The sequence below is a fragment of the Delphinus delphis genome, chromosome 9 (assembly GCF_949987515.2).
Source record: "Delphinus delphis chromosome 9, mDelDel1.2, whole genome shotgun sequence".
NCBI lineage: Eukaryota > Metazoa > Chordata > Mammalia > Artiodactyla > Delphinidae > Delphinus > Delphinus delphis.
The window spans coordinates 34,930,680-34,944,206 of record NC_082691.1 but is presented as its reverse complement, the minus strand read 5'-3'; the positions used below and the strand labels follow the sequence as shown (position 1 = coordinate 34,944,206).

At 35.2% G+C, this 13,527-nt stretch overlaps 1 protein-coding gene across 1 annotated transcript in view; it reads left to right on the top strand.

Moving 5' to 3' along the window:
* Window positions 1–13,527, top strand: part of ITGB8 (integrin subunit beta 8) — a 92,410-nt gene that overhangs the window by 38,571 nt on the left and 40,312 nt on the right. Inside the window, exon 3 of the mRNA XM_060020404.2 lies at window positions 4,705–4,876. Coding sequence (XP_059876387.1) covers window positions 4,705–4,876 — 172 coding nt within the window. The remainder of the gene's footprint in view (window positions 1–4,704; window positions 4,877–13,527) is intronic.

Genomic DNA, 13,527 nt, shown 5'->3' with positions numbered 1-13,527 from the left:
GCCAGGCAATGTCATAGAGAGGACAATTCCACAGTTTCCAGGACCAATCTCATTCCCTCCTATGATCCAAATGACCAGACAGAATTCACTCTTTTCTCTGAGCCTCCCTTTCCGCATCTCTATAACCTTGAGTTTGAAGTTTACTTCCAGTTTTTCCCTGTCAGGTATGTTTTACATTTGTTGATATGTTGATATTTCATGACCCTCACCCAACACTCCGTTTTAGACCTCTACTGCATGACCAAGGAAGATCATTAGAGTTGTGAAGACTGTGCCAACTTAACTTCAGCTCCTGAGAACTTTAGTGACTATAGTTTAGAGGGATTTTCAAAAGATGGTTCAGAAACCCAGTTACCAGCTAAATGCAACACGCCAGCCATATAGAATGTCAGTTTCCAGACAGCACCCTTCTCCATCTCACACCTCTACTGGCATGAAAAGTCTGGAGAGTCACAGTTATGGGAGGAGCAATGTCAGTCCTGCCATGGAGGAGGGATTTTGTGTATTCAGAGGAATGGGTGGTCAAATGGAAGGAGGTAAGCCAAGGAGGAAACGTAGGGTGGCTTCCAGAGGTGTCTGCTGTTGGTCCAATCCTCAGAAGGGGATCTCAGAAAACATCCAGAAATGACTTGGCTGTTCATATCCCGAAATATTCTTCTATGTGGTACAGGGTAGTCTAATTTATGTGTTGACAAAGCAGGCTCTGAAATGTGATCAACTTGGATTCAAATCCCAGTGCCATCCATTTCCAACTATGTAAACTTGGCCATGTTAACCTACCCACTCTGAGCCTCAGTTTTCCCTAGCTCTAAAATGGAAATAATAACTGTAACTATGACACACCGTTGTGAAGTTTAAATGAAACTGTATGTGGAAGGCATTTAGCACACAGGCATTGCTTAAGTTACTATAAGAACTATGGTGAGACTCTAGAGCAATTCATTCAGACTTAGGAAACTAAGAAAATTGCCTGTGTTAAGAATACAATGTCAGGGGAAGCAACCCATGTTAGCACTCAGTCACTGGCCATATCATTAACAGAAGGAGCTGTCCACTCCCTACATGCTGACCTGACACCACTGAAAGGAAAAATGCAATGGTTAATTTTGAAAGATTGCCCACCATTTAGTCACATATGCAACTGCTGGTTTTATTTCTCAGCCAGCAAGAGAAGAGGGACAAGAAAGAAAGAGGCATTTTTTTCTCTGTTCATGATTAGAAAAGATAAACATGACCAACTTAAGCCTGGTTTGTATAATTCTCAAAGCTGGTCAAAAGTAAAAGTTCACTAGAAAATTTACACAGAGTATAATCAATTTGTCTGCATTCTTGTGTGGCATGTCAATCTGCCATTCTGTATATTTTGACTTCTCTTTCTCTCCATGCTACATAAAAGGAACTGGAAAATATTTAGGATAGACAAAATTGTATCAATATTACCTAGTTCAATGCCTCATATTCATTTTAACATATGTGAAAGACTGGACATAACATATGTGAAAAAAAAGATGACTTAACGTATGTGAAAGTTTTGAAGACTTCTCCTCTTCTGCCTGATATGTCAGATACAGGTTGTGATTACATAGTCAGAAGTTTACAGGGCAGCCTTGGAGCATAATTAAACCAAAATACAATACAAAGGGCATTCACTGTCAAAAAGGAAGATGAAGGAATTCTTTCATTTCTGTACAGATTGCCATGCTTGGAGGTTAGAAAGACTCAGAAACGAGTAGGAGAAAAACCTTTTCCTATTTATATCTCCAGACTATTACATTAAATGGATGAAAGTAACAATTGATGAGAAGCCAACCAGGGTAACTTTCTAAGCTGGGCTTTTCATTCTCAAATAGGTTTTAGACAGCTGGAGTATAAGTTTGCTTGAGTATTTCTTGTAGAAAAAGTAAAATATAAGAATTAGAAGACATTAAAATGACACAAAACACCAAAAGTTAAAAGGGTGTGGTTTCAAATTCTTTTCTTTTATACGGAGTGGAAAGTAGGCCACAGTGGGTAGGGGCAGCATTCCATTCTTTATTTTGATGCCACGATCTTTTCTTCCCTTTTCAAACCTAATTGTCAAGTTGGCAATGTTTTTCTAACTTAGTTTTTACAGTAGAGTAAAAACAGCCATGCTGATTCAGACACTGCAAAACAAATGATATTTTTTTGCCTACTTCAGCAAAATGATTTGACATTTAAAGGTCAAATGGCATAGATTGATGTATAGTTGCAGTGAATTAACCACCTTCCCCTCTTTTTCATTCTGTATATATAAATCACAAAATTTCCAGCTGAAAAGAAAAATCAGAGTTATTTGTACTTTATTTCCTTTCCTGATTTGAAGGCTTGCAGTTTTTACTTAAATTAATTAAATTAAAGCGCATGTGGCCCTTGGTCTGTGGCCTTCATGGGAGGCATGAATGAGCATACATGTACCAAGCCTTATGCGCCCTCAGTATTCCCCAGGCTCTGGGACAGCTGAGATCCCCCATCCAGCCCCTTATATCTAGCAGTACATGCCACCTTTCTCTGAGGAGCTCCAAGTTGTTTAAAAACTAAATCTCACATTCAGAACCTCTAAGTTTTAACAACAGATAGGATAAACTTGGAAATGAGAAATTAAGGCTTTAAACATTTTAAACTTCAGCAAGCAAGGTCAATAGCAAGGCAAATCAAATTCTTCTATTCCCATGAAGTCATTCACCAATGACACCTGGAGATCTTGACTGAAAAGAACCTATTCTCTCTTGTCTTTTTTTAAAACAAATTTATTTATTTATTTATTTATTTATTTTTTGGCTGTGTTGGGTCTTTGTTGCTGTGTGTGGGCTTTTCTCTAGTTGTGGCGAGCGGGGGCTGCTCTTCGTTGCAGTGCGCTGCCTTCTCACTGCAGTGGCTTCTCTTGCGGAGCACGGGCTCTAGGCACACGGACTTCAGTAGTTGTGGCACGTGGGCTCAGTAGTTGTGGCTCCCGGGATCTAGAGCGCAGGCTCAGTAGTCGTGGGGCACGGGCTTAGTTGCTCCGCAGCATGTGGGATCTTCCCCGACCAGGGCTCGAACCTGTGTCCCCTGCATTGGCAGGTGGATTCTCAACCACCGTGCCACCAGGGAAGCCCTCTCTTTTGTCTTTTAATTATATTTATATTGCAACTGTGCACCACACTCTAATTCAGGATCAGTACTGTAAAGGGTCACATAGTAAAATTTTTTGTGCCACATACTATCTCTGTTGTACATTCTTCTTCTCCGTTTTTATTGTTTTACAGCATTTAAAAAATGTAACAAGTATTTTTTAGCACTCAAGCCATACAAAAACAAGCCATGAGCTGTGTTTGTCCCACTGTCTCTAGTTTTCCAACCCTTTTTCTAAATTGAGAGAAGAATTAAATTAAAATCTTTGTATGAATGTTTTTATATTGCCTACCACCATCCCATCTAATTCCTCACCAGTGCCAAGGATCTCCTTATTCATAATTAGTGATCTCATAGTCAAGTAATATTAAACGTGAATATAATCTCTTTTCTCCATAACCCTATGACATTCTGTGCTTCCCCTAAATTTAATGCCTATGATAATTACATTTACTTGCTTAATGGCTGAATTCACTGATGGTCTGTTGACTCTGATAACAGGGACTCTATCTGTCGTGTTCCAGTCTGTATCCTCAGCACCTAACAAACTACTGTCCCTGAGTAAGTATTCAGTCAACATTCTTCGATTGAATGAGTAATTGATCAGAAACCCAGTTCTCTGAATCGGTTAAACTAGATGAGGAATGACTGAATGCCAGATCAAAATAGCCACATCCAGGAAGATCACTAAGCAAATATCCCAAATAATTCAGGCCAACATTATATATAATAAACTATATTTCTATACTTTTCAATACATTTCCTGTTCTTAGGAAAAAACCTGAATGGTTACATTCAAAAATAAAAATATCAAATCTTTCTCAGTCAAGATAAATTATATTTTAAGCTTGCTCCATTAATTCCAAGTTTAATGGATGGCTATTGGATTACCATCAACTAACCAGTGCTGAATGGTAATGAAAGTTCAAGATTCTGTTCAAAATCAGGAGACTTTGAGCTGCACTTTTATATCTCCCAGTCTCATTATGAGCATCTTCCTTGGTTTACTGAATTACAGGCTGTTACGTGTATAAGAAGTCGGGGAATTTTTAGTCTAAGAAATATAGATTTCCAATTCATTCTTTTATGAATTTTCAGTATCTAATTAGGCATGTGATTTCTAAGGACTTGCTCTCACATTCCAAACATAATAGTATATAGTAAACATACCAGTTGGGTTCTTTGAGAACTGAAGCTTACATGTGGAACCACACTGAATGGTCTATTTTGGCTAAATTTTCTTTTGGAGCAGTATTTCCAAAATAAAATATTTAGAAGGAATTAAGTTGGTATAATTTTAAAGTGATCAGTTAACAATATTTAAAGTACTTAGTTTAAATCTCCTTTTTAATATTCATTTTCTTCTTTCAAAATAACATTTAGAAATTAAAGCTTTATTTAAGACAAATTTGCCAGTATTCTTATTGGAAACATGCAGCTATTCTTAACAGTTGTATAATTTGTACAATATTGGAAGATGGCTTCTTTGCAGTGTTCGTTATGTGGTTTTCTTTGGTTATAACTGAGATGATATGCACTAAAAACATCAGTGATTTTCCTTCTTTTAAACAGGATTTCATTTCAGGTGGATCAAAGAATGAACGTTGTGATATTGTTTCCAATTTAATAAACAAAGGCTGCTCAATTGATTTGATAGAATACCCATCTGTGCATGTAACACCAAGTGAAAATGAAATCAATACCCAGGTGACACCAGGAGAAGTGCTGATTCAGCTACGTCAAGGTATGGTTATTTTCAAATAAATCAATGATGATTCTTCATTTGAAATTATATCTAGCTTTATTTGCTCATATTTAACATTTTATGGCAGGCAGTATTGCTACAGTAGAAATAAGAGTGGGCTCAGAATCAAGAAATCAGAATTCTAGTCTTTCTTATGCCTATAGCTAGCTGTGTGGCCTCGGACACTCTGCAAACCTGACCACACTATATTATAATTATGTGTTTCCAAACTTGATCACATTGTACTGTAATTGTGTTCCTATGCCACTGCCAGCTCTGGAAGAAAGAGAACATGTTTTATTCCACTCTGTTTCTCCAATGCCTAACAGAGTGCTGGCATGTAGTAAGCACTCCATAAGTGTTTGCTGAATTTGTTAGTTGATTAATTAGTAAGAGATGTGAATTAAGCTAAGTCTTAGAGCCTGTGTGATAAGCTTGTAACAGAAAACTATAATTCATAATTATCATAATTAACTTGAGCTGATTTGGCCCCTGAGAGTAACGTACGCTTTTCCTCCAATACTTCTCTTATACTTGTCCTTCCACACCACTGTATTGCACATGTAGCAGGCCACTGGAAATTATTCATTTTCTCCAGTGCCAGAGAATCCCAATGAACTAACTACATATGGCAAGATAAGTTCAGGTACAAAGATATGCATCACTCAACTAGATACATTTAGTTTTAAGTGGTATGCGATTGCCTTCAAGCCATCATTATTTCATTTTGGGTGGTATTGTCCTGTCATTAAACTTTTGAATAACCATTATCAACATATGACCTCCCAATTCCAAAGCTGAGCTATTTTTCCCAGACTCTTGGATTACCAAAATAACGAAATCCATTTCTTTCTTGGCCCTAGGCATATTCCCAGCTTCCAATTAAAACTGTGCACTTCACCATATCCAACAATTATACAGCCCAGTATGGACATAAATGAGTGACAGCTGGAAAGGGGTACACAAAAATTAAAGTAACTAGGTTGGTAAGATTATGACACTTGCCACCTTCTATTGCTGCCATAGCAAAATACCACATACTATGTGCCTTAAACAACAGAAATTTATTTTCTCACAGTTCTAGGAGCTAGGAAGTCTAAGATCAAGGTGCTGGCAGATTCGGTTTCTGGGGAGGGAGAGAGAATGACAGACAGACAGAAAAGGAGCTCTCTGTTGTCTATATATAAGGGCACTGAACCCACCATGAGGACCCCACCCTCAGGACCTCATCTATATCTAGTCATCTCCCAAAGGCTCCATCTCCAAACACCATCACATTGTGAGTCAGGGCTTCAACATAGAAATTTGGCTGGGGGCGGGCAGGGAGGGGGCAAAATTCAATCCATAATTCTTGATATATAAAATAATGTTTTCAAAAGCTATGAAATATTTTTAGAAATTAATTATATTTTATACAAGAAAACTGAACTCCAAAAAGTGAAACTGTTTTTATAGGCCAACATCTCTGAACACCTCGCAATAAAATTTAAAATCAATACAAGAGGATAAACAAATATTAAATAATAGAGAAACAAAGAAAAGATTTTCCTAAATAAGTTCTATCTCCAAGAATAAATCAAAACTCTAGTCATAGACTATTTGATAATAACAATAATAACAACACACATCATAACATAATGGTATGTGTTCAAAGTTGCTCTCAGGATAATTCAAAACTTTAAATGCTTTTATTATTAAAGAAGAATGAAGCATCCAGATAAAGGTATAGAAACAACAAAAACAAAATAACCATAAGGAAAACAGAGGAAGAAATTCATAAGTTAAGAAAAAAAACAAAATGGAATGCAAAATAGAAATAAAAAAGTAAAACGAACGTATAAATCCAAAATCTGGTTATTTGTAAAGCCCAATGAAATAGACAAATTATTGGCAAAGCTAATTAAGAAAAAAGGACAAAAAGCAAATGACCTGATTATACAGACCATAACCAGAGAAACAAATATTGGGTAAAAAAAAACTTTAAGAAAATATTAAAAATGGTAAAATGCATTAAATGTGGTAAAATATATAAATCGTAATAATAAAGATAATTTTCTAGGAAAATATACATGACTAAAATTGACTCAAGAAGAGGGAAACCCCTAAGAAACCTAATAAAGATATAAGAAGTTAAGAAAATTATAAAAGAAACTCCCCCTAAAAACATTAGGTCTAAAGGATTTCATGGGGAGAAATGATTTCATGTTCCCCTAAACATTTAAAGAACACATTATCCCTATGCTACATGAACTCTTCCATGGTTTTAGAGAAGGCTTAGAAGCTACTCAATTTTTACAAGCTTATCATAACTCTAGTATCAAATCCCTAATAACATTTTAAGAAATCAAATTAAACTGCATGTGATAATAAGAGCAATGTCACCATACAAGTAGATCTAACCTAGGGTAGTTGATTGTCTTAAAATTAATGTATTTTTATCATCTTAGTTTGCCAAAAGAAGAAAAATATATATTGTTATCTCAATAGATGCCAAAAATCATACAAAAAAAATTTAGTATCCATTCCTGCCCAAACCAAAATTGAAGACTACTTTTTTAATATGTATTAAAATCCTTCTGAAAGTTTTACATAAAAGCAATCAGACAAGAAAACCAAGTATGTGTTATCAACATTTTGAAAAGATAAAGCAAAATTATCATTATATTTCTACCTGGAAATCCAGGCAAATCAACGAAAACTAACTATTAAAATTAAAAATAAAAGGCCATGGCAGGAAATTTTTTAAATATTCAAAAATCAATGAATTTCTTATATAGTATTAAATATAACTTAAAAAGGGATCATTTCAAAGCAGCAACCTAAAATGTAAACTGCCTAGTGATAAACTTTCTAAAAAATATGTAGAGTCTATTGTGCTACGTAAAAGACAGTATGAATAGATGCAGAAGAATTTTATGTTCCTGAATAGGGAAACAATATTATAAAAATAACAGTTTTCTATAAATATATTCTAGTAATGTAACAAAATCTAAGTGAATCAATAAATGTAAGACAGTCCCAATCAAATTTAAATGCAGTTTGTTTAAACAAATCTTCAGTGATACTCATTATACATGTATCTATCTATATCTATCTATCTCTCCATATATGTAACAACATATTTATTTAGGATACATTCCTAGGAATAGATTTACTAGGTCATGTGTATTACCAGATTATTCACAAGAAAAATTCATGTCCAGTTAGGCTTTCAAGAGTCAACCTCACCCATTCTCATTCTTTTTAATCTCTTCAATTTGTTAAGTGTAACTAGTCTATTAGCTGTTTTCTTTTGTCTTTTTCCTATTACTAGAAAGCTTGAATATTTTTCTTAAGCTTATTAATTATCTTTATCTCTCCACTTTGTGTGTGATTTGCCCCTCCATATAAATTTGCTTATTTTTCTCACTGAATATTAATTTTCAACAGCTTACAGATGAGGCTTATCATATATTATTTACCTCTAAAAAATGACTAATAGCCTTAAAAAATGTCTTGCTCTTTTTTAAATACTTGAGATTTGAAAATTACAAGGTGCATTTTTTTATACTGGTATGTTACTTTTAAATTTATACACTTAAATGAATTTAGTCTGTTCTCTTCTGTAGACATAATGGTGGCTGAATCCTCCTGAGACTATAAATTAACAGTTCAAAAGTTGGGAAGTTATTTCAGTGCTGTAGATAAGCAATGGCAGTAATGGTAACAAGGCAGGAGAAAAATGGCCAGACTTGAGAGATAATCCGGAGGTTTCATCCCCAGGGATTGGTGATTGATGAGTATGGGAACACCTGGGCTCTGGCTCGAGCATCTAGGTGAGGTGGAGAAGGCTGCTCTTTGTGGAGGGGGTGAGTCTGAGTTCAAACAGACATCTTGAATTAAGGTAGTGACTTACCCATTAGGTGTTCTGGGGAGAGACAGAGTTGGAGATTGAGAAGCTGGAGATGTCAACATGAGGTAGTAAGTGAAGGTAGTATGAATGAGATCATGGGAGTAGGAGAATCAAAACACAAATGCTTAATGTCTATGTCAATCATTATAGGGTTTGATTTTAGTCAATTCCCCAATCCTCATGAATTTCTGTGTGGAAATAGTTACTAACTGTCTAACGTGTATGTTATCTTTCCAACATAGCTATGACAGAACTATATTTTTATAATCTGCATATATAGCAAATAATTATTAAAATAGATTTAATAAGTTCATCTAAAAGTGCATCGTGGCATCAAAGACATGCCAGCTTTGGGGCATAATATATAAAGCTGTATTTTACCAACTCCAGATATACAGGAACCTCATTCCTTACAATGTAAAGTCCTTTGCACCCTAATATATATATAAGAGTTGAGGGTCTGGTATAATGAATACCTAAGTGTAAAATACATTTATTCCCTAATATTAATTTTGATTTATTAGATTTATTTATAGATAACCACTTTATTCTTACCTGATAAAAATTCATGACCTTCAATGTAGCATTTATTAAGGATTTTAAAAAGTTTTTATTTTTAAAAATAAAAATATTTCCACTATATCATATACTAAGTTTTTAAAGGAATGTTAGGGCTATATAAAATATGTATATAATATATATAATTGAATATTTTAAATGAGATTTTAAAAAGATATTTACTTTTTACTTCTTAAACTATACTTTTTAAAATTTTTACCTATCAATTTTATGGAAAAATAATAACAGAAATAGGTGACTAATCCTAGTTTATGTCCCCTAAGAACAGTGAAATGAAATGAAATCTTTAGGAAGATAGGTGAGAGAAGATAATTCTCGATTTCTGTTTCAGAAGTAATATAATGTATATGACAAGGATGAGTATAATTTGTACTTCACTAATTGAAGAAAAGGTTTCAAACTTGATTCATTTTAATATTTTAAAGAAAAAAAGTTCTTTAGTGTAGCTTAATTTAAAATGTAAGATTTTTCAGGTATTCTTCTTGAATTCAAAACTTTTTTCAAAAAACCTAAAACTATAGAGTCATGCATTTTTCCTCCTCAACACCTGGCACATATCCCCCATTTTATCCCACACAGAAATCCAGAAATGTGCTGGAGTCTGTACCTTGCTGTTTCAAACTAGTCTAATTCTTGGGCCTTCTCCTTCCCCTGCTCAAGGATAATGAATAGAAATTGGCAGCTCTTTCCTCCTGCTACAGTTCTCCATATTTTCTTACGGTTTTTCACTTTCATCTTATGCAGAATATTTCTTAGTTATCTTTTCTTAATATCCAGTCATGTTTGTTGTAGCCAGCTCTTCAGAGATGCTCACGCCATTATTTGAGTGATTTAAAACTCATTCGAACAACTTTATTTTTTTGGTCTATTCAAACCAATATTGGCAATAGTTCTAAGTAGGTCTCAACTTTCCTCCAAGTCCTCTTTCTTATTCTATGTCACAGACTCTTTTCTTGCCTTTAAAGTTAATCAAAGGAATAGGACTTGAGCCTTTAGAATCTCAAATTATGAGGATGAAGCTTTCCTGGAGATAATGTAAGTGGTGGCATAAATATTTTGGGGGCCAGATGATACTCTTTTCCTCTTATAGAGAGAAACTATTTAAGATCTCCCTAAACTATGGGAAAGAAGTTATAAATATTAGCTTCTTACTGTGGTATATATATGGGCCTTTTGAAATGCTGTATCAAAATATTCTTCCAATATAGTTTAAAGAACATTTATGAGTGGCTATGCATGTACCAAACCCAGAGGCTTCAGAGATAAATAAACAGTTCTTATCCTAATGTTGTTCTATCTAATGTTAGATAGAACAGTGCTATCTATCATCTATTCTAACATTAGAACAGATCTAATGTTAGAATCTAGTAATACTAATGGTAATAATTACTAATGTCTATATATTTACTGTGTACCAAATACTGTGGTAAATATTTTATATGGATCACTGCACTTAGTAGCTCTTACCCACTAAAAGAATCCACCCCCACATAGCTCCTTCTCTCAGAGTAGCATTTAAGACATTGCTGCTGGAATTTATATCACAGTGGTGATGGCCGCAGATATTGTCTTATTTTTAGATGTGTTTCTTTCTCATTCAATATATTCAAAACCTCTTTAATGTCATCTTCCCTTTGAGCCCATTGTTGGTGGCACCACAGTAGGAACTGAATGGAGATTTTATCCAAGGACATGGTATCCATGTTCCCATGAAAAGATATTTCTACTGCTTCCAAGAGAAGGTTTCTCCGTCATATATAATTATCCAATCCAAAGCCAACTTGAGAGCATAATGTGGGGAGTGTCTCAGGCTCATGGGCAAAATATGGTAATCTAAGCTTGGCCCCTTCAGCTTCCTCCTTAACAAGCAGAGTGGGGTTTGGGGTCAGCCTATGTAGGGCTGCCCACCTTAAGCTTACTACTTAAAGCTAGAACCTTTTAGGAAACTCAAGTGCCTTGCAGTTTAAAAGTAGCGATTATCATTCTCTCCAGCAATGAGTAAAAGGCCTGTGTACAGAAAGATTCTCCTTTCTCCTTTAGTGAAAACTTGTCTTACTGAGGTGTCAGCCCACGCTGAGGTCTTCAACTGACCCAGGTACATGTGCTAACGCCAGCATCTATGTAATCAAAATAAAGCTACAGCAGCCTGCACCCTCTAACCATGGCCATTTGGCCAGGCTTCCTAAAAGCCCTCTTCTTTGCTGAGGTCAGTGAGACTAGGATTCACTTGCTGGGCTATGAGCAGCTGACCTGTGCTGAAGGCTCCTGTGTGGCTAGCATTTTACTGGAGCTCCCTGAATAGCTCAGGCCTCCAAGGCCTGTGCTTTTGCTGATGCTATGTAGACTCTGCCTGTTGGCTGAGATAACCAACCAATAATATAACAACTCACACAACACGCTGAATATCTGGTACATTTTTCGATGACTCTATAAAAATAGGCAGCCATTCATCTTTAGACAGAGCCACCATAAACTATAATGATCCATCAAGATGAGAATACCATGTGGCCAGCTCCTAATGCCTTCAGCCATATGTCCAAGTCAACAGTTAAAAACAACTACACAACTTTAAAAAAATTAAAAATTAAATGCTGACCCACATTAAAATTCAAGCTCCTCCACATGAACCACACTCCCCAATACGCTCCATTTCTATTTCTCATCGATCCAGCCCTATCTACCAGATTCTATCATTCTTCTGAATTAAACTTCTCTACCCAAATTGCAGGACACTTCCACATGGGCAGGATTTTTCACCAGATACTTGGAAAGCAGAGCCAAATATATGTTCACTGGAGGCAGCCCAGCTCCTAAAAAAAGGAGTGAAAGAATTGACTGGGCTGGGCTATGCAAGCCCAATTTCTCCTCCCAAACTCTTGGGCTGAAAATCCAAGAATGTTATAATAAAGAAGTTTCCTGCATTTAAAGGCAAATTAGGAATAAGTAAATAGCCCCTTTCTCCCATAATTAATATTACAAACCAAAAAACCTTACTATTTTTAATACATTCCATAATCTGGCTGTATAACATTTGATTTGTGAAGTTTTAAAATATTGCTATTTTTAAGCATATTAAGACTGAAAATATGATTTGATAAATTGTAAGATTCCTTTAATAAGTAGATCAGGCTACCAATTATGTATACAAATTTGTATTTATTAAAAAATTTTTTACACTCAAAATATTCCCCATGTGCAAATAATTAATGACTTACAAGCATTTGCTTTATTATTTAAAAAAGTAAAATTCACAAACTTCCTCTATTTAAATTGATAACTTTTCATCATGTACTTTAAAAAGTTAAATACAGAAGTACTAACTCTGTAGGGTACCAAATCCTTGTATGACTTGATAATGGACAGAAAACTAAATAAAACTGTATTGCAAAGACAGTTGTCTTTTGGAGGCTCCAACAATTCTCCTTATGGTGACCCTCTCTACTCATCCAGTTTCTTTGCCCCTGTGATCCCTCTTCAACATATGTTTATCATGCACCCATTATGCATTGGACAAATGCTGTCCCCTACATTGTCTTGGTCCTCAATGTGGCAATGCTGCATATCATTCTTCAGACCACTGTCTCATTTCCTCTTACAACTAACTGTTGGGGAGAATCTAATCAAGTAACATGATGAGGTAGGAATTATTTTGAATAGCTTAATGTACTGCTCAGTACCAGAGTTTTCACATCTCATATGTAAATATACCTTAACCCAAAAGAATGAATCTACACCTGCATCCAATAAGGGGTAAATTTTCTTAGAATACCTTTCTGGCTGTCTTCATATCTAAATGCGACCTGAAAACAAGCACAGACACCTACTCTCTCTTATGATAGAATGCTGCTTGCTGTTTGTCCTATGCTTTACTAGACACTAGAAATACAGGTTCATATGGTGATAAATATATTACCTATTACATTTATGTTGAGCTGGTCTATTTGTTATTATCTCTATCTGCCCTATAGAATTACGAGAAATGCACTGTAGAAGTTGGAGACTAAGACATTGGTATGTCTGGGATGGTAGAGTTTCCAAACTGCCTTGAAATTATTCTGGAATATTCCCAATTTCATTCATTATGCACAAATTTGTGATAATTGTTCTATACCTAAAATGTGACCGGATGATTGATAGCTTAACCTGAGATGTTTAAAATGAATACTATACTATGTTTGTC